The sequence below is a fragment of the Pituophis catenifer genome, unplaced genomic scaffold, assembly GCF_029215685.1.
Source record: "Pituophis catenifer annectens isolate HBS135680 unplaced genomic scaffold, rPitCat1.0.hap2 SCAF_1, whole genome shotgun sequence".
Classification (NCBI taxonomy): Eukaryota; Metazoa; Chordata; class Lepidosauria; order Squamata; family Colubridae; genus Pituophis; species Pituophis catenifer.
The window spans coordinates 39,456,821-39,477,300 of NW_027256881.1; the positions used below are offsets into that span (position 1 = coordinate 39,456,821).

Below are 20,480 nucleotides of genomic sequence, written 5' to 3' on the forward strand. Positions count from 1 at the left end.
TTCAGTTGCTTCTTGAAAAAGCACCTTTGGGACAACCATGATCTGGATGACTGAGAATCTCAATAGACATTTGTCCTGAACATGGCTTTCCTTTGCTGCTGCAGGTGCCCCGGAAATCTGTGTATGATCAGCTCAACCAGATCCTGGTCTCAGACGAGCAGCTGCCTGAGAGCATCATCCTGGTGAACATCACAGAGTGGCAAGGCCAGGTGAGGAAGCCCTGAAGGCAGTGATTGCACGAGGGTTGCATTTAACTAAACCCTCCGCTCTGAAAGTGAAGGGAAACTTGTGAAAAGCAGGTTTCACAGAGCACATTGCCCCCCCCCCAAAAAAGGGCGGGGGGGGCGAAGCATTTAAAACAATTACATGTACATTAAAACAATTAAATCTACAGAGGAGTACACCAGATCAGATGTATAAATAACTCTGCAGATTAATGAATTATATGATATCAAATGAGTATAAGAGTAAGGCAGTGTAATAATCTAAACATGCTAACTATTCACATAAATTCAATATGACCTTCCTTGTCACAATTTTGCCTTGAAAAGCATCATGCCAGATTTAAAGTTAAATCCCAAATAAGTCCTTCTTGTTAGCTCAGGAACAGATCTCCTCCCATTCAAACCACAGAGCCAAGAATAGGAGGAGAACTTTGAGACTGGAGATGTTGCATATTTGTTTTAGCTGCTTTTGCCTATGTTTCTTGTTTTATGTTGGCAGTACCTGTGTGATCAGCTCCAAGAACACAAGCAGCCCATGGTCTCCACCTGCTCCATGGCAGATGTGCAGGCTGCCTTCAACACAATTGTTTCTCGCATTCAGAGATAGTGAGTATAGTCAGCCGAGGCCATGGTTCTGGACTGGTTTCCCAAGTTAATCATGTGCCTGAGAACTTTGGTACTTGGTTATGTGGACCATGAAGCCACCCTGGTTGTAGCTTCAGAGATTCCTTTTCATTTGGTCCAGCTTTCCATGGCCCATTGCTTTCCAAGGCAGTGATGCATAGCTTCCCATTATCTCCAACTGAAAGATTGTTGGCTAGTTAGGAAGGCTAGGAGCTTCCAATTGGGGGGGGGGGGGAGGAGTTAAACTAGAGGGAGTGCTGGCTGTAGGTAATTGGGGGGGGGGGTGTTGGTGTTGCTCTCCTGGATCTGCAGCCTCTCAGAATTTCTCTTCCTCCACAGCTGTAACTGTAACTCCCACATGCCTCCCCCAGTGAAAGTGGCTGTGGCAGGGGACCAGAGCTACCTGAGTATCGTCCTGCGCTTTTTTGTGGAGCAGCTAGCCAGCAAGACTCCTGATTGGCTGAACTACCTCCGTTTTCTTGTGGTGCCCTTGGGTAAGAGTCTTGCCCGCTGGCGCCAGTTCTGAAAAGCTGTGGCATATTCTAAACCAGGGGAGCCTGCCTTCCTTTTTGTTAGCATGCAAAAGCAGCTATGCCAACCAGGAAAAGAAAACATGGGCTAGAGAAATGTGGAGGTGAGGCAATTCGCTATTCATGTATGTTTGCTCAGACCTTTGGCTCACCTTTGTAAGGAGGGGATGAGGAAATTACCTTGTTTATGTCCTCCGCTTTTTCTTCCCTTTGTTTAAATGCTCTGTATCCTTCCCAGGCTCTCACCCCCTGGCCAAGTACCTTGGTTCAGTTGATAATAGATACAGCACTCTGTTTCTGGATGCGGCCTGGAGAGAGCTCTTTAGCAGAGTTGAAGCCCCTAGTGCAGGTAAGAGCTAGAATTGGCTGTAGCAATGCAGACCAGTAGTGGGATATCTGATCTAAGGAGCCATTGGGCCTCACTGGTGTTGTGTGTGCCTCCTCCCAACCCCCTCTCTCCATCTCTTTCCAGATACTGTGGACATCTCTGGCCGGGTTGCTCAGTTCATTACAGGTGCCAATGTATCTCACCAGCTACCCATTTCAGAGGCCATGTTGACCTACAAACAGAAGAGGTAGGACAGCTTGCAGTCTTCCTTCCTTTCATCTCTCCGTCCTTTCACTCTCTTACAGGCCTCAACTCAGTAACAGAATTACTTATTTGAACCCACACAACCTGGAGCCCATCTCTTGTGGTGCATGGCTGCATCCCCATATTTCTTGGTGTGTGGGAGGGTGGTATGCTGGGCTGGGCAGTGAGGCCTGATAAGAGGAGGAAGACTGTAGTTTGTTTTCTGCCATGTTGAGATAGGACACACGCAAAACATACTGTAGTGAATGCTCTAAAATAGGCCTTCTATGTTTTTTAAAAACAGAATAATCTCTGTGATGCTTCCAAACCAGAAAAAAACTGTACATGCCTATATGTGTGACACAGCTCTTACCTACTTGATGTTGTTGGCCTACCCATTATGTCCTGATATCTCCCTGCCTCCCACCCACCCCCAATATCATCCTTCTGGGAGTACCAGGCAGTTGTTGCTTCTACTTTATATGATCTCTTTTCCGGGTGTTTCCAGGGAACATGACCAGGTTTTGCTGTGTGATCTTCATACAGTTCTTAAAGGACAGGGCAGCCAGGAGAAAGCAGAATAGATGGGCAGTTTTTTCTGTTCTTGCCCCAGGATAAAGCCTGGTCTGAATAGTCATTTTGGGAATTGCAAGTGCTGTTTGTATCCTTCCTCCCGCCACAGTTCAAGTGTGTGGGGTACATCAGGCCCCACTGTTCTCTGCTTTTCCCTTCAGCCAAGGGAGACTGACTCATAGTATGTACACTTTGTATGTCCACTTTGCTGCACTCAGAGGGTGAGGGGAGGCTTCTGAGGAAGTTGGGAAAGGACTCTGTTTTTTGCTGGGATATTCCTGAAGCTCTGTCCTCCCCAAGCAGACTTGTTATTGAATTGGAGGCATGGTGAAAATGTGATGTTTTCATTTTTATAAGCCATTTTAAACACTATTTTAAAAAAAGTTGCATGTCTCAAAGCAAAGCACCGGCTTTCAAAATCATCTTTATTTCCAAGGATGCATTCAGCTTCCACATAGGTCCCACAAATGTTTTCACAGACCAGCAATGCAGGTCTTTATTTTAGTTTTGCCCAGCAAAAAGGCAGATGTCCTGGGAGGCTAGAAAGGGTAGCAACCTCACCAGTTTGAAGTGATGTTTTCTATCTGACAGATTCTCTGTAACAATTTTCCCTCAAACGACCCACCAGTCTCCAGATGCTGAGGATACCTTGCTCTAAATTAACCTCTGCCGATTTGCTCTGAGGAGCAACTCTGTGCTAAAGCCCCACTGATGGAACAGTATGTGCCAGGAAATGAAACCTTGGCACTGTGGCACTGTGAGAGGATGGGGAGAAGGGTGGGGCAGGGCTGTAGGTCATAAAGAACTGACTTAGTTATCTGGACACATGACAGGTGTGAGTACAAGGACTGTGATGAGGTGGCTTCCTGCCCCCATTGCCATGTACAGGACTTGTCTTCCGGTATTGCTTTGTAGGCATTCGCAGTGGTGGCTTCTGCCCAGAACACCTGGACTGCATGTAGGTGATGCATCTTCAGTTAGCTTGCCACCCACAGGCTGAAGCATAACACACACATGCATTCCCCAGAATGACTACGTTGCTTGTTGTTGTGTAAATAGATCTAGATATGCCAGCATTAAAAATCAGCCTGGAGTTGAGCAAGTTATTGGCATTGCAGAATCTGCAGTTACTGTGAAGAAGGAAGGGACCCTTGGAGAGCCCAAGAATGGGTCATTGAAATTTAGCTATGAGCTGTCAGTTTATACGGTACCATTTTTTATTATAGAAAGCAACAAAAGAGGTGCTTTAAGCTTCTAGTAGACTTCAATGCACCTATTTTACTTTAAAAAAAAAAAGCTATTAAAATTCCCTCTGACGTTGTCACTCTATGTCCCCGATGGCTTTAACTGTCAAAGATTTTTGGGGGTGGGGGGAGATGGTGCTGTGTAGCACCATCAAGGAACTCACTACTCAGATAACTGAAAGCAAAAAAATCAAACTATGGGTAGGAGGACGAGGCCTATATATGTATTTTAAAATATTCTCCATTATTAAAGTACACCGATATTCAAGTCAAAAGCTAAAATGATGAAATGTTGGCATTTTCTAATACTAAGAGGTGCCTAAAGAGCTTTGAATAAATTGTTTCTATATTTCCCCCCCTAAACTTTCTAAAAAGCACAATAGAGTCTTTCCAATACTCCAAAGTACATAGTAGGTGGAGAGAACCTATCTTTGGCCTTAGTATACCATTCTTACATTTGTATTTCTTCTGGTAGTTCTTTGACAACCATTCCTCAGAGAGTGCATATATTCTTTTAACACATCTCACCCAGGGGTGGGTTCTACTTACCTTTACTACCAGTTCGCAATGGGGCTGCGTGTGCGCGCTTGCTTCGCTCACGCATGCACGCACTCTTCTGCGCATGCGCAGAATCATTTTGATGATGTCAGGGTCAGTGGGCGGAGCCTCCCGCTGATTTTACTACCGGTTCTATAGAACTGGTGCGAACCGGGGGCAACCCACCACTGATCTCACCTCATAATTCAGAGCCATAGGGAGACGTAGGGTGGATGTATATTCAGTTAATGTGTGGGGACAGAACCCAGCCAACATCCCAGTTGAGTAGAGAAGGCACTAGTATCTCTCTGGTGAATTGTTTGCAACCCATGGCGTTCCAGATCATTTCAGATACCCTGTTGTTCTGAGGAAAAACAAAAATAATTTAAGAGCAGTGGCAATGATTTGCAGTTTTTTCACGTTTGGTATCTGAATGGAGAGGACATGAGCATTCATGCCAAATGAAGATGGCTAGATCTGTGAGGGCATCGACACGACAGTCACGCAAAATGAATGGAGAAGGTCTGTAGCAGACGTTGACATGTCCCTCTTTGGCTGTGGTCTCTGCCAGGCAGTAAACGCATGTGAATGACAAAAAAGGCCTCTCTCAGGCAGTAAACACATTTTTTAAAAAAACATTCTGTTTAATTCACTGGTGGCAATAGGTTTATTTGATGGAAGAGTATGTTTTGGGGATTGGCCTCCTCTTCACTGCTGCTAGTTTGGTATCCTCACTCTTGTTCTCCAGCAAACTCCCCCTCCCCCATTTCTCTTTTTCTCATTCTCTCTTTCCCTGTCTCTCTGTCTCGTTTGAATTCTGCCAGATTTTACATTCTCTCTGCGTTCTGATTGTGGCTTATAACAACTTATCCGAAAAGACCTGGCTTCTGGGCCTCTGGGCTGCTCTCTGGGAAAGGGCAGGCAAATGGGCAGGGTGACAGGGCAGGTGATCCACCAGGCTGTCCTGTCCAAGGCTCCACCAAATGTGAAGCCAGTGCTGGTACCAATGTTTTGTAGGGCAGCTCTCTCTCTCTTTCTCTGAGACATGTTGTGAGCACCTGCAACATAAATATTGCAAAGCACGGTAAGTATGTTAAGTGGGAAATGGTTAAAAACATTTGAAATCTTCCTGTTCCTCTTTGTGGAATTTGAGCTATCGTCTACTGAAAGCTAACCAGAACACCTTGGAAAGGGGGCCTTGGGAAGAAATGTCATGCTCTCTAACCACTAATTCAGGGGCCACGAGGAGTTGCGCTGGGCCTCTCCCCTTCCTTCCACCTTTGAGTACAATATAGCATTGGTGGCCCAGCCTTGCCAAGTGAGATAGGCATTGTGTGTTGTCTCCCAGCGCCAGTGCCTAACTGCTTGTATTCAAGTAGTGCTGACGCCTGTCCCTCTTCTTGGTTTTTGGCACTCAAGGAAAAGAAGCCTCTATTTTGATTTTTATATCAGGTATTGGACTGTGGCTTGCTGCAGTGTTGCCTTTCTCTTCTGTGTCCGTCCGTCTCATCTCTTTGTCTAGGAACAGAATGAGTGCTTCCCCTGCCTGTCTTGCCTGAGGCCAGGCTGCTGGCTGTCCCTGGTTGCATGTGAGAACTCCCGCCTGTGGAAGTCGCAGAGAAGGAAGCTGGCCTGTCTTCCTTCCTCTTGAGTCTCTTCTGCGTTTGTCCCTTTGCCTTCCCATCCATCTTTCCTGCGCACTGTGATCCTGTGCTCAGCATTGGGTTTGCGCGGCGAGGGGGGGGGAGTTTGCTATGCTATGTGAGAGTGAGGGAACCATCCTGCTTCCTTCCCGAGAAAGAGACACCATTGCTTGCCTCTGCGATAGCTGCTTGTTTATTACATCAGGCTTTGGCTGGGGTTGCCTGGCCAAATCCTGGAGTCAGTCCATTTCTCCCAAAGCTGCCCTTTCTGCTTGTGTCCAACGGCACTGCAAGGGGAGGGGGCAGAGCTATTCGAGAGTGGCTGGTAACGTGACCATCAAAGGACGATGGGAGGCAAAGCTTTGGGTGAGCTCCACTTCACAGGTGGCCTTTGCAGGTAGAGGACTCTGCAGGGGCTTGCTATTTGTAATTGCCTCTGTTCCGTTTTTACAGCCCGGATGAGGATTCCTGCCAGAAATTTGTGCCGTTTGTTGGGGTAAGTGCGTTGGAGTGCATCAGCCAGTAATTGCTAAAGCAGTTTTCCAACCTTGGAAACTTTAAAATGTGTGGACTTCAACTTCCAGAATTCCCCAGCTGTTTTCTTTGCTTCTTGAGAGATGCCTGCAGGAGAAATTGGATGTGTGTGCCTTGCATGAAGGGGTCTGTTGCAAGTTGTGTTTTTGTGGTTGTTGTTGTGAAGCTGTGGGTGGGCCCAACAGGGAGGTTCTCAGGGTGTGGCCAAAAAGTCAAGATGGCAGACATGATGGTGCACATTAAAAAACAAACAAACAGGCAGCTTCTGTGACTTTTTGAACCCCACACTGCGGACCCCCACTCCCACACACACACCCTCCCAGACCTACCTGTCAGGGTGGTGGAATATTGCCTGTTGCAATTTCTTGGTTTTGAGCAATTTTTCTTCCCACACAGGTGGTGAAAGTGGGACTTGTGGAGCAGTCCTTCAGCACTTCAGGTGAGAGATGGGCACAGGATGAGAGTTGGGTTTTTGAGGCAGCAACCTTGCTCTGTTTTCACTCCTGTTTTGTGTCCCTGTAGACCAGGGAAAACTTGGGATAATTATGGGGCAGAGAGCTGAAGTCATGCTATGGCAGCCTGCCTCAACTATAACCTCTCCTGATTTTGCACATCACTGAGGCCTAGGCTTTTGAGGAGAACAACAAAAACGGGAGAGGCAAAATGAATCCAGGACTGGTCATATTTCAGTAGAATCGTGGCAGTTCTCACATTTGATTGTATTGAAATTTGACTCTCCTCTTTAAACCCACTTGTCCTTTTCAATGTTTTCCTGGTGCCATTAAGGTTTCAAATTGAGGAGAGTTAGGACCCTTCCCCCTTTGTCCTCATATTCTGTCAGTCTCACTCCTCAACCACCATCCATTTAGCCCAGAAGTCTGGAGGGGAGTTATTATGGCTGCATATGTTGTTTCATTTGTTTTTTGAATCTGCCGAAAGCTATACTTACGTTCAGATGACTGAGATTACATCTCTCCTTCATTACTAAACCCATCATATAACACTGAGGATAGACAAGGAGGTTAGGGGAGAAAAATGTAGAGAATAGGCCGGTGTTCCTCTACCTTATTTTTGGGCGTTCAAGCAAACATCTGAACATCAAATGGTTTTGAATGCCCTCCAAGAGAAGCGTTCATCCACACCCAGTTGCGGCATGCAGAAACAGCTTCATGTTTTAATTATTGTATTTTTGTTGCTGTTATTATCCTATGGGTGATGGTTTTACTGTTAAATGGTTTATCAGATTGTTTTTACTGAATATCTCTGAGGTCCTTTGGGATAAAGAGGGTGTTTTGCCAAGTTTCAGGGTAGCCCAGGCAATCGGTTCTTTTAGATCTAGAGACAAGAAACATAACAATGAATAAAGAGGTTTTAAGCTTTATTATTGACTTAAGCAAACAAATTTAAAAGCATAACATAAAAAGCCTATACTATATACTATATACTATATACTATATACTATATACTATATACTATATACTATATACTATATACTATATACTATATACTATATACTATATACTATATACTATATATACTATATACTATATACCAAGCAAGATGATACCAGAATCTCTTATAAGCTATCAAGAGATCCTTAATGAAAGCAGATACCCCTCCAAGGTCTGGCCAAATTCCCCATTACCCAGTGCTAGGCTGTGTGCAGAAGCTTCCAGCTTAAAGGCCAGTATTAGGTCATCATTAAAATCTGGCACCATGACCTCTAAGGTTCTGCTTCTAAGGTCATGAGACCACAAGATCTGACTTCGACCAGGTGGCACATGACTCTGGGATGGGCACTGAAAGTCTGGAACTTTCTTTGCAGCTACGTGAAGACCCCTCCCCCCTCCTTTATTCAGCAAGAGTGGAAAGTAAATAGGTTAGCTCAAAATCAGCTCTAAACTTTTAAACTTTTCCTTAATATGAAGGAGAAATCAAAATATGTCACTCAACTCCTCAAAATACAATGGTATTCCTCATTGCCATTACAGAGAGATTCAGTGCTTCTTGTTGTTTTAAAAGAGATTGCCTTATGACTTGTGCGAAATGTATTGGTAGATCAAGAGAAGAGGTGTTGTACTATTGGAGAAAAAGTGTTATTTTCACACATGTCTTTGAGAAGACTCAAAAGGACAAATATGTATTGTTACCGGGTAAAATTAAGTGTCTCTCCCTGCATTCTCCCTCCCTTCTTTCTGATAAGGGAATAGGAATAAAAAAATAACACTTGGTAGTTATTGTGACTCTAGGGCAGAGGTGCAGCCAATTTATTTGTGCACCACATTTTTTACTAAGAGATTGTGCTGAAAATACTTTATTCAAATATAAATATCACTATGCCAAATGTGTCCAATTACATGGATTCAATTACAGTTCATTTGGAAAATACCAAGTTTAATTAAGCATAAAATAAATCATGTACATTAATCATGTCTAATAATAATAGCACATTCAGTAGTTCGTATCTAGATAGACCAAACAGAAAAAAGACTGAAAAATGAAGCATAGAAAGTGGAAGAACATGGGGGAAGGGGGGGGGATTCAACAAGGAAGAGATTCATTGGAATCCAATGTCCTGAAACCACAGAAGATGCTTCAAGCTAGTAGACAGCAGGGCAATCAGGAGTCTCAAGATGCAATGCTGTTTTGGTTCCAGATGTGGGAAAAAGCAAACAAATGCCAACACAATGCCATGGTTTCTTTTGCTGAATTGTCTGGGGACATATCACATAACTGTTATAAAACTGTTTTCAAACCACAGTGGCTGGGTTGACACAATGGACTAAGCTGAAATCACACATTTGCACATTGTGTGTGCAAATCCAGCTAGTGCCTCTGTCCTTTCCTTGTTCCTTCCATAGTAATTACCTTGGTAAATTTGGTAGGGCAAGGCATATGGAAACAGCCCAGCTCTGATAGCAGATAGAAATCTCTTTTGCGCCTCATTCCAGACAGCCACATTTTCCACCAAGTGCTCTGGGCAAACAAAGACATATAATCAGGTGCTTTCTCACAATTTCCCCTAGTTGATTCTGATGATGCTACCATCTGCTCCACTTCACTGCTGAGCTCATCGTCTCCATCTGGTGGAGGGATCCCTTATACCAAGGAAGCTATAGGAACCCCTCCGCCCTCTCCCTCTGTCAGCAGTGGGCTCTCAGGAACTGGGTAAGCATCTTTCAATTTACTTATGGGCATTTTATGATACTATTAACTGAATAGAGCCCTTTCGTTTAACATGTTTAGGTTGGCATTTCTTTGGCTAGCAGGCTGCACCAAGGCTTGTGTAGCATTACAGGAGTAACATTCCAAATCCGAAATCAGAATCTGATTTTGGACCAGAATCCTATTTTGGTGAGGGCATAAAGAGGTATTAGCCTTTACAATGCTTAAAAGCACCATTTTGCTCCTTAATCTTTCTTGGAGCACCCCCTCCAAGCATAAATGGGGGGAGGGTGGGGGAAGGACAGAGGAGAAGAGCAGATTCAATTCCACCATTCTTAAGGAGGCTCAAAAGATTGCAAAAGGATATGATCCCATGTTTTGCACCCCTGGGCTAATTCAGTTCTCCCGAGAAGATTGAATGATTTCAAGGAGTCATGACAGAAACAGATGAGCAAAAGAATGTACCATATTTTTCGGAGTATAAGACGCACCTTTTTCCCCCAAAAAAGAGGGTGAAAATCTGGATGCATCTTATACTCCAAATGTAGCCCCACCCAGCCTTGCAAACGGAGATTTCAGAGGCTGAAAGAAGCCTCTGAAAGAAGCTTCAGAAAAAAAAGTCTCTGAAAGGCTTTTATTTAAAATAATATGGCAAGCAACAAAAGAAGAATCAATAAAGGTTCTAACCAAACTATGCTAACAAATCTGGAAAATGACACAATAATCAACAGATTGGAAGAGGTTAATCTACATACCAATACCAAAGAAAGGAGATTGAACAGAGTACAGATAGTCCTTCAGAATAAAAGCCTCTGAAAGAAGCTTCAGAAAAAAAGCCTCCAAACAGAGCTTCAGAAAAAAGCCTTTTTTTCTGAAGCTCTGTTTCGGAGGCTTTTAGAGGCAGAAAAAAAAGTTTTTTCTGAAACAGAGTTTCAGAAGTTTCAAAGGCAGAAAAAAAAAGCAAGGCAGAGAGCTCACAACCAACGAACCTGTTGCTAAAATTCACCTCTGGAAACAGCTGGTTGGGGATATTGCGGGAGGCCCATCCACCCACCAATCAGCTTTTTTCTTATTTTCCTCCCCAAAAACTAAAGTGCATCTTATACTCTGCTGCGTCTTATACTCCGAAAAATATGGTACTTATTCAGTTAGTTTATTCTTACTGTAGAAATGCTGGAGGTATTGCCAGAATTCTTTGTTTGGGGACCATAGCAATATTGGCACAGGAATGTGGTTCCATGAGAAAAGAATATCTATCAAGAAAATTCAACTATTGAATGGCTGGAGATCATTAAAGGAATGAGATAATATCAAAGACTGGTTACACTGGGCTGTACACTGGACTGTAAAACATTGACTTGAAAAATAAAAAGGGGCAAGTCATTCTATTTATAAAGGTACATGAATAGCAGCATTTTTGCTCAGAGGAAAAATGCTGTCCAGTAAAAGTCAAAAGCAAACATTAACAGCGCATGAGAGATCAGAACGCCTCAGAATTCAGCTAAATGACAGCATGTTGATCTTCTCTTATAGGATGGAGTGGTACAGTGCCATCTCCTCCTGTGGAGGCACAACTTCATTCAGATGGTTTTTCTTTTTCTCTTCTTTCAGCAATTTGAGCCCTGGTGTGGAGGTGATGGGTCTGCAGGTAGACTACTGGACAGCTCAGGGGCCAGAGAAGAGAAAAGAGGCTGAAAAGCGGGAAATAGGCATAAAGAACACCCTGAAAAGCAACTTCCGCTCCCTGCAGGTCAGCCGCATCCCTAGTCCAGGAGAGCTCACCCCACCTAACACCATGGCCATGACTGTGGTCACCAAGGAGAAAAACAAAAAAGGTAACCAAATCATCTAAGGAGCATTTTCCCCCCCTCAGGTTGTCTTACCTTGTTTGCCTTTAGTCACCCTGAGTGCCCTTTGGGTATAAATTAACATAATTCATAAACAAAAAGTGCTTGTGGTTTGACGTAGACTCTAGGATTAGCTACTTTGCCCGTTAGTGGCTTAAATATAGTTTGCTCTTAGCTCTGTTGAGCCATGATCTTTTCTTGGCAGTGATGTTCCTAAGCAAGAAACCTAAGGAGAAGGATTTGGAACCCAAAAGCCAAGTGATTGAAGGAATCACCCGCCTGATCTGCACAGCCAAGCATCAAAACACTATGTTGCGTGGTAAGTGGGTCAGCTCAATGTTTTCCAGGTTGGGACCTACGATGGCAGAGTTCTCCTTCTACTTGACAAGGTCAGAGAACAGGTCTCCATGTGGGTCTGCCAAGTCTTTTCCCCTGGTTTCCCCAATCTGGTGACCTCCAGATGGGTTCTCGTCTCCATATATCAGATGGATATCAGTTTGAGGAAGATACTTCACAAAAAAGCTAAGGTAGAATTCCTTCACCAGCACCATCACGCAGTGTGTTTATATAATACGGCTCTTTTCTCCCTTCACACATGCTCCAGAGCTTGACCTAGATATTTATCCTGCCTTTACCACTCATAGAATGATAATGTTCTGTCATCTTTCTTACAGTTTGTATTGATGGTGTGGAGTGGAATGATGTGAAGTTTTTCCAGCTGGCTGCACAGTGGCCAACGCACGTCAAACATTTTCCAATTGGCATCTTCGGCTACTCAAAGAGTGTGTGATATGAAACAAACCATATGGAAGAGTCCGGGCTCTGCCAGATAGACCAGGAGGAGGAGCATCCGTTTCCTTTGCTTCTGAAGACTGACTGCCCATACAGAGCCGACTCTGGCAAGGGCTCTACTTGCTCCATTTGTTCTGTGCAGGGAGCACCCCAATTTGCTTTATGTCTCACCCATGAGTTTTTTAGTTTAACGTGAACTTGGGTTGTAGGAAAGGGAAGGAAGACAGATGCACACACAAAAACACAAGAGAGAAATGGCTTTTCAACACAGACTCTTAAGACTAGAATATTAGGCCTGTCTTCTCTGTTCATGTGACATCAGGAATGAAAGAGGCTGAGCAGGGTTGAATAGCTTCCCAAGTTGCTTGTGGAAGGTGGGACAGAGTTCCTTTCCATGCCTTGTCTAGCTGGCTTGGGCAAGAAATGGGAAGGCAGGTCTTCTTTTAACTTGCTGCTACCTTGTAAATCTCTAATAGGGAAAAAATGTATGTTAAGACCCTTTTCCTAGAATTGCTTAGCCAGGCTTGCCCAGAAGTGTTCTGGACCAGTTGACCTCTGCCCACAAGTGCCAATTGGCAGTCCTCTATCTCAGAATTCACCGAGGGCTACGGCATTTTGGCATCTTGCAGTTTCTTTTTAACATGAAGCCACTTTTCCCCGTCTCTCCTCTTATTTGGAGTGGAGTTGGCATTGTTTGACTCTCACACAATTGGAATGTGTAGAGCAGAGTATATAACACAAGAATAAGGGGTTGACAACTGAGATGAGCATGATTTCTGGATCTGCTCCGGAGGCTGCTTAACAGGAGATGGTATACGAGCCATTTTGTGTTGTTCTTACCTTGCTCAAAATGTTCTTAAGAAAGCAGCTAGAGGAACTGTTTCCTCCATTCATCAGCTGTGAGCACAACAGAAAGAGATGGCACATAGCTGGACTTCAGCAAGGAGAAAATGGTCCAGGCTGTGCCATGAACCAGCAGGCAAGAGTACTCTTTTCCAGCCAAGTAAAGGGAAGAATCGTAGAATAGATTCTGAATGAACACCCTTTCAAGTAAAATAGAGGAAGAAACCTTTGCTAAGCAGTATTGGGGAGGGGAGGATGGAATGGGGCAGGTAGGCTTAAGTTCTTCTTCAGAATTTAAGAAAATGTATCTTGAGGGAGGGGATTAGGCCATTTTCTCCCCAGAAGTATTTTAGCTCTGCGTAAATGTTGCATATTTGTTTTCTTTGCCTGTACCACACTGCTGTGCCCTGCTGTATAGGTAAGGTCAAGTACTAATATCTAAAGCTCATGGAAGTGGTGGGGCAAGCTGGGCCCCTTCCACTTCTATTCAGATGAAGAAAAAGGTGATCTCGTGTGATGGAACCGGCTTATGAATCAATACACTCCATTTATAGCCAGTAAAAGTGCTCCCTTCCCCCTTTCCCCAGATCAGCACTTTGCCTGGACAGGTCTCAGGGTAGTTACTACATCCACAAGTTTTTTCCAGTTCCACCTTTGCTGTGTTGTTGTAATAGATCTGTTGCACTGGCAGACTGATGAAGCTGGCAAGTATGAGATCCATTGGCAAGGTCAGGTACAATGATGTGCAGGGAGGATAGTCACAGACCTTTAAAATTGCTTAAATTGATCAGGAGAGATCGAACAAACGAGTTTGCGAAAATACAGTAAGCGTCAGAAGGCAGCTACTAGTGCCTCCTTTCCTTCCCTAGCTGGATTCACAAATGTCCCCATCCATTCTCTTACCCCTAAATCATGCAGGTTCCAAAGGCCAGGACCTCTACCTTCCTGGAGCTTGTGTCACTAGAACTGCCAAACCAACGTCCCCTGCCTTGAAAGTGTGTCCTACCGAACTTAAGAGACCTAAACTGTGGTATTGCGCCTGCCTGGCGAATGCAGCTGCTCGTGGTTAGGAGAGCAGGGATGGTGGGTAAATCCCATTTTTTACAAGATTCTATTTTTGTTAATGTAAGGTTGCTTTCTGGATTAATTTTAATAAATTAATGCTGGTACCATTGTGACTGAGAGTATCAACTTGATTTTATTCTGTTTGGAATTGCATCTTGTTCTTCTTTGTGATTTAGAGGCACAGGGCATCAGTCAAAGGATTTCACAAAGTAAGAGGCGCTTAGTTTTGGATTTGCTTGAATACTTGAGGCTCCCCCACAATACAGTTTTAAAAAGTATGGAGAATTTAAGAAACAGACATGAAAAGGGGGGGGGTGTTTATCAACCAGAAGAAAACAGCACAATTCAACTGGCAGCTTTAGGTCTTTTGTGTGCAGTTAAGCAACTCTCTATCCACCTACTGTGTCTATGTAGGCATCCCTATTCTTTGACTGGGAACACAGTAAAAATATGGCCAGTTATCCTAGCAGCTCTTGACAGAAGTGAATGACTATATTTACCGCATTATATTTCCTTGTCTGCTTGTTTATGAACGAAGATGACATAATCTTTTGGAGGGTATTTAGTCTTGACCTATATGCCAAGACATGGCAAGATCAGGATAAGAATTACAATTAACGTGGCCACTTCCCATGTTTTAATGAATATTCTCTACCTTTAAAATTACAATTCAACAGCAATTTTTGAATGGACTCTTAAGAGCTAAAGCAAAGCCTTTTTATGAAGCTCAGTGGACTCAGACTTGTAGATCTATAAAATCATTGCACATCATTGGGAGTCAGCATATAACTTTCATGAATAATAATAGTTCTAAGTTCTGCACAATAGTGAAAAGTGTAATGAAATCATTTCATCAATTGTGGACAATCTGTGACTATGGAGATACATAAGCCTCCTTTCATAATTGACTGTCATCAAACTGTTGGGATAGCAGTCTGTCTCTCTGGGCAGGGAGGAGAGAAAAAGAAAGAGAAGAAAGAAGGATGGAGCAGGATGTTCCAATCTTTTGATTGCACTTTGCCTGCACAGGTTACGGTTCTGTTGCCAAATGAATGCAGTCCTCCTTGGAGAAAAATGCAGCCTATTCCTGCTATCACTATCAATATTGATGTAAAAAAAACATAAGGTAATAAAACACATATCTGGCATTTAAATTTCAACCCTTGCACAGAATACAATTTGTGTGGCAAGGGAGGTAGGAACTCTTTTGAAGGAAAGCCTATACAGTATTTTCTTTTTAAAATTAAATCCTGCAGGATTTTGCACTACAAATGAAGGCAAATATACGTGTCCCAGGATAATGTTGCAGGATCCAATCTGGGTTGGTCACAGAGGCCAGAGGTTTAGTCTTTTACACTAAATCATCACACTCTCCAATTCAATCACTTGTAGTCCCTTTGGACTTCCTCTTAGCCCGATCCTATTCTGTGGTGGAACTGCATATTGATAAAAACTATTTGCAAAGGAAGGAAGAATGTCAAGAAAAGTACAACTGAGTGGGAAGATACAAAATGAAAAGGGTCTGTTGGCCGCACAAGAATTAACCATATTAATCAACCAGCTGAAAGTTGCTTTTCATAAATGTTAAATACTTACAGTGCTTCTACCATCTAAAGAATTCGCTTTCCATTCTGAGATTGTGGAAAATGGGAATATGTGCAAAAAGGCTCCCTGGAGCATACAAAGTAAAGCAGATCCTATTTGTTGTTTTTCATTTATTGAAGGTGGAAGTGAGTTGTTGGGCTTGTGAGCCAGAACCACTAGTTTATGCTAAATCATGCACAATTCTGGCTGTAATTCAAAAAGCCACATTCTGTATATTGCCAAATTTTGTCTTTATTTGGAATCTGGCAATTGATGCGCTTCCAAGATTTTGGATAACATATAGAAAAGAATTGAAGTGGAAGGCAGCTGCACTAGATAGTTAGACAGCTCAAAACATAAACCATGGAAATATTGTTGAGCAGGAACTTCCATCTCTCATTTTTACATCTCAAGCAATCTACCGCTATGGGGGGGGGAATCAATAAAGAGCCCCCAACCAATTAGTTGTCATAGTGAAATAAGTAACTACTTGCTCATAATGTGCAAAATGCAAGTAGGTAAATCATCTGAAATTGTATGCTGCAAATAAAATATTTTTTTTTTAAATGAAGAATTTTCTTAATTTCAAGGTCAAGGAAATGAAACAGGCACCTCATTTTTACTTGTATCTAAAACTTCCTTTCATCCAATCTTTATCAACTATTATTGGACAGGGATGCAAGGGTCTAAATAAGAAACCCAGGTGATAATAGAAATGCTAAAAAATGTATTCTTTACTGAAGAGTGGTTTTTCTAGGTAAATGAACCTAGACAACAAAAACACACTTGTAAAGTAGACAAGGACTGCAAATAAATAGAAAAAGTTCATTGCCTTAAGGCAAGATTCATGCATTAAAGACTCTATAAAGGGGATGATGGATACCAACCATCCATCATATAAGAGAAGGAAGTTTCAACTACATCCTGTGGCAACACAACAGTCTGAAAATAGGCAGATACATGTGGGCGGGCGATTGTGGGGGACGGAAATGTTTGAACTGTCTGGCTTTAGAATCTAGCTACCTTACTCAAGCTGTAGAGAAAAAAACGTGTTGAATTATTCCTGAAGTCATGTCCCTCAACTGCGGCCAGGCAATGGAAGAACAGAGCCAGTTCTTTTCAGGAAGGGAAAAAAACCTTACTACTGGAAAACTGCTCCGTGCTACACTTGGTCAGTTCTTCTTCCCAGCTTTTAATGTTGGAGCATTCAGTTCTACATGTGGAAAACGAGTAGAAGGGACAAAACACAAGAAACTCAGCCATACTAATGCTTTATACGAACAGCTTTTAGGCTTACTTTCCGAGCTTGTCACACACACATATAGCAATTTTACCTAAATGTAGAAAATGTCTGTTTCTTCTCCATACAAGGCATACTGGGCACTTTTTTGATTTTCACAGTCTGAAATACTACTTGAGGCTGATTCTTTGGCACTGCTGGGGTTGGAATATCCACACATACATACTGTAAAAGTTGTGGAAAATTTTCCTGGCGCTGGACAAAACCCTGATTTAGCAAATTCAAGATACAAGAGAGGACATCCGCACTGCTGCAGACGTTTCCCAAGAAGTCTGAAGGTGATCCACGCCTCTGTTTGTGGCAGGCATCGATTACCTGGAAGAGGCAAAAAGAACGAATGGAATTACGGGTAGTCCTTGGGTTGTGACCACTCATTTAGCAACATTCAAAGTCATGATGGCTCTGAACCAGGACGACCGATCACAAACTGCAGCCGTTGCAATGTTCCCATGGTCAAGTGATAGAGAATTAGGTGCTTGGCAACCAGTTCACAATTACAATTGCAGCATCCTGGGGTCACGTGATCCGCCATTTTCAACTGTCCCTGCTGGCTTCCCACAAACAAAGTCGAGGGGAAAGCTGGCAGGAGGTTGCAAGTGGCTTTCACCTGCCCACCAGCACTCCATGATACACCTACCCTTGGCACCCATTTGGCCTCCTACAGCACCCGCCCAGGCTCTTCAGCGCCTACCCGCAGCACCTGCCCACAGCCTCTACTCCCTGGCCTGCTTGCCTAGGATTCCCGCCTCTTCCCATGTTGTGATCACATGAGGTCCTCGGTTAACATCCTGCATAGGCCTGGGGTTACACTGGCAACCGGAATTGCTGCCATTGCCATCACCAAGCAATGTCATGTGACACTGCACTTTATAACCATATCACTTAGCAATGGAAATTCCAATCTCAGTTGCCGGTTATAGTGTTTCTTTGGATTACCAGCTGGGATGACTAAAAGGGTGGAATCTTTGTAATCTATACCTTGAATACCAGGCTGTCGATATGTATCTCTTTCTCCTCCTTCAGGATCTGGTCGAGGCAACAGCAGATGATGTTCCTTTTTTCCTCCACAGCATGGCATACTTTTTCTTCCACATTCAGGTACATCGGTTTGGGCAAGAGGCACAGGCTCTGACCAGACACATGACTTAGTACCTCCTCATTCAGTCTTAAAATACCTAGCAAAGAAGACTCAGCCTTAGAGGAGCAGAAAGGTGGGCCTTTCTAAATTCAGGGGCATCTGACATACCTAGCCAGAAAGCTCTCGTTTCATAACTGAAGCTGGTAAACCAAGTGCTCCACGGGAGCAGCCCAGAGTCAAGATTTCCACCCAACATACTAGAGTTAATTTTCCAAAAGGACAAAATCTTCACTCTCTTACAGAATATTCCCCAGCCCCCTCCGCTTACTCTGTCTCTGGGAGAGGATCCCATTCTCCTTTATCAGGGGTTTCAGGGCATGACCTAGGAAGACACGGGAGAGACCTGTGACTTCTAATAGCGTCTCCACAGAAACTTCCTGAAACCAATAGAAGAAAAAATAGTTGAATATGCAGAAAGAGGTAGGAGAATGTTGTGACATGTAGTCTTTAAACCCATTCTGAGAGAGATTGCAAGTGCAATGAAATGCCCACTTCCAAGACTAATTAGTGCAATAAACTACAGACAAAGGATCCAGGCAAAGGATTCCCAACACAGCACACACAGAATCAATTCAGCCTCACCAAGATTTCAAAAAATAATATCCAATTCAGATTAACACTTTTAAACCTCAAAGTGCAGATCATGCCGAGATTGTTAAGATTGTAGAACACTTCAGGATTCTTAATTGTCTCAGAATAGACAAACTGTCATTAAAATTGGTTTTGAGAATTTAAACATTTTCAATTAATTTGGAGAGAAGCTATAAAATAAGATAGAAGCCTGAATCAAGCAAACCATCTGGCCAAATACAAGTTACTTCTCACCATTAGGGACAGAACTTCCTTTGCTTATAAAAAGGAGAAACTACATTTATTTGCATAATACAGAAATTCCTCAAATTGGAGTACATCCAGAGTCAATTTACAACTGCCTCCTTTGTGTGTGTAACTCCTGGTGGCTGCTTGCACTAGTCCCTTGCAGTTTTCTTGGCAACATTTGATTTGCCATCACCTTCTTCCTACAACTGAGAGAGGTTGACTGGCCCAAGGTCACCCAGGTGGTTTCACACCTAAGGTGGCACTTAGCTCACGTATTTGCAATTTATTTCTATACTGATATTGTGGTGCACACATTTCTAATTGGTTTGGGAAAAGCTGCATAAAACATTTTTTCCCCCACGCATGCAAAGTGAGAAATCAGAGGGAATATTGGTCAGGACCTGAGCACTGTTGAAACACAGAAGAATGTACATTTGCAGGGTGGACACCTGCAGGATGCAGCCTTGGTAATCCAGCTCTGCATGGCCCAACCAAGTCCACTGTAAGCGTGGTGGCTTTGTATGCTCCAACCCAAAGCAGCTCTGACCTGCAAGAGATGAAGGGATCAGTGACCAAGATACATCAGCAAGATTGCCAGTATCAATCTCCTGCATACTGAAATGGCTCATCAAGAATAGAAGCCTAACCATTGTAATGTCTAGGGAGATTCTCAGTCAACCAGGTCATGCTTGTCCCAAAGGTGCTTTTTCAAGAGACAACTCGACTTTCTGGTTTTTCTTTGAAGACATTTTGTTCTCCTCCAAGAAGCTTCTTCAGCTCTGGGAGAACTGAAGAAGCTTCTTGGATGTTCTTGAAAAAGTACTGAAGAGAGCTGAAGCAGCTTCTTGGATGAGAAGCGAAACGTCTTCAAAGAAAGACCAGAAAGTCCAGGTGCCTCTTGCAAAAGCATCTTTGGGACAACCATTATAATATTTCATCTCAAGCTGACATTTAAATAGTTTCATAATGGCTGGGCAATTTCATCCATATGTGCAGCTTTCAGATAATCAAAGAGCTAGTTCAGTTCCCAACCTTTTGACTCAATTGGAATATTCAGAATGTTGAGTCCATATTATCAACACACTCACACCATGGAAAGTAAAGCACTAAATTACAGCCATCCTTCATTTGATCTTCTAAGAACAGTAGGCTTCTACCATGTTTCCCCGAAAATAAGACCCTGTCTTATATGTTTTTGAACCCTGAAATAAGCACTTGGCCTTATTGCCATGCGCTCAAAAGCCGGATTGGGTTTATTATCAGGGGATGTCTTATTTTGGGGGAAACAGGGTACTACATGGCATATTATATTGTATGATCCAGAGATATAGTTTGAAATAAAGGTCTACATAATATACAAACTTCCCTTTTCTTTAATTAAGAACATTTTTAAAAAAGAGATTAGGGCACAGAATTCAGCAGTTTTAGTGTGTTCGCAGGCATACCA

General features: G+C 43.1%; 2 protein-coding genes across 3 annotated transcripts in view; one reads left to right on the forward strand and one right to left on the reverse strand.

Annotated features, from left to right (window-relative positions):
• LOC139308638 (phosphofurin acidic cluster sorting protein 2-like) overlaps positions 1-14,305 on the forward strand; it is a 176,006-nt gene extending 161,701 nt beyond the window's left edge. For both annotated transcript variants that reach the window (XM_070932319.1, XM_070932318.1), the window contains 11 exons: positions 105-209; positions 724-830; positions 1,188-1,342; positions 1,617-1,727; positions 1,851-1,953; positions 6,400-6,442; positions 6,877-6,919; positions 9,507-9,648; positions 11,257-11,480; positions 11,698-11,811; positions 12,167-14,305. In XM_070932319.1, coding sequence (XP_070788420.1) covers positions 105-209; positions 724-830; positions 1,188-1,342; positions 1,617-1,727; positions 1,851-1,953; positions 6,400-6,442; positions 6,877-6,919; positions 9,507-9,648; positions 11,257-11,480; positions 11,698-11,811; positions 12,167-12,282 — 1,263 coding nt within the window. In that variant the 3' untranslated portion in view covers positions 12,283-14,305. The remainder of the gene's footprint in view (positions 1-104; positions 210-723; positions 831-1,187; positions 1,343-1,616; positions 1,728-1,850; positions 1,954-6,399; positions 6,443-6,876; positions 6,920-9,506; positions 9,649-11,256; positions 11,481-11,697; positions 11,812-12,166) is intronic.
• The window catches only part of LOC139308637 (cullin-9-like), a 37,629-nt gene continuing 26,544 nt past the window's right edge, over positions 9,396-20,480 (reverse strand). Inside the window, exons 26-30 of the mRNA XM_070932317.1 lie at positions 19,435-19,580; positions 18,483-18,591; positions 18,055-18,251; positions 17,111-17,391; positions 9,396-9,456 (exon numbers count right to left, since the gene is read on the reverse strand). Of these exons, the coding sequence (XP_070788418.1) occupies positions 9,423-9,456; positions 17,111-17,391; positions 18,055-18,251; positions 18,483-18,591; positions 19,435-19,580 (767 nt within the window). The 3' untranslated portion in view covers positions 9,396-9,422. The remainder of the gene's footprint in view (positions 9,457-17,110; positions 17,392-18,054; positions 18,252-18,482; positions 18,592-19,434; positions 19,581-20,480) is intronic.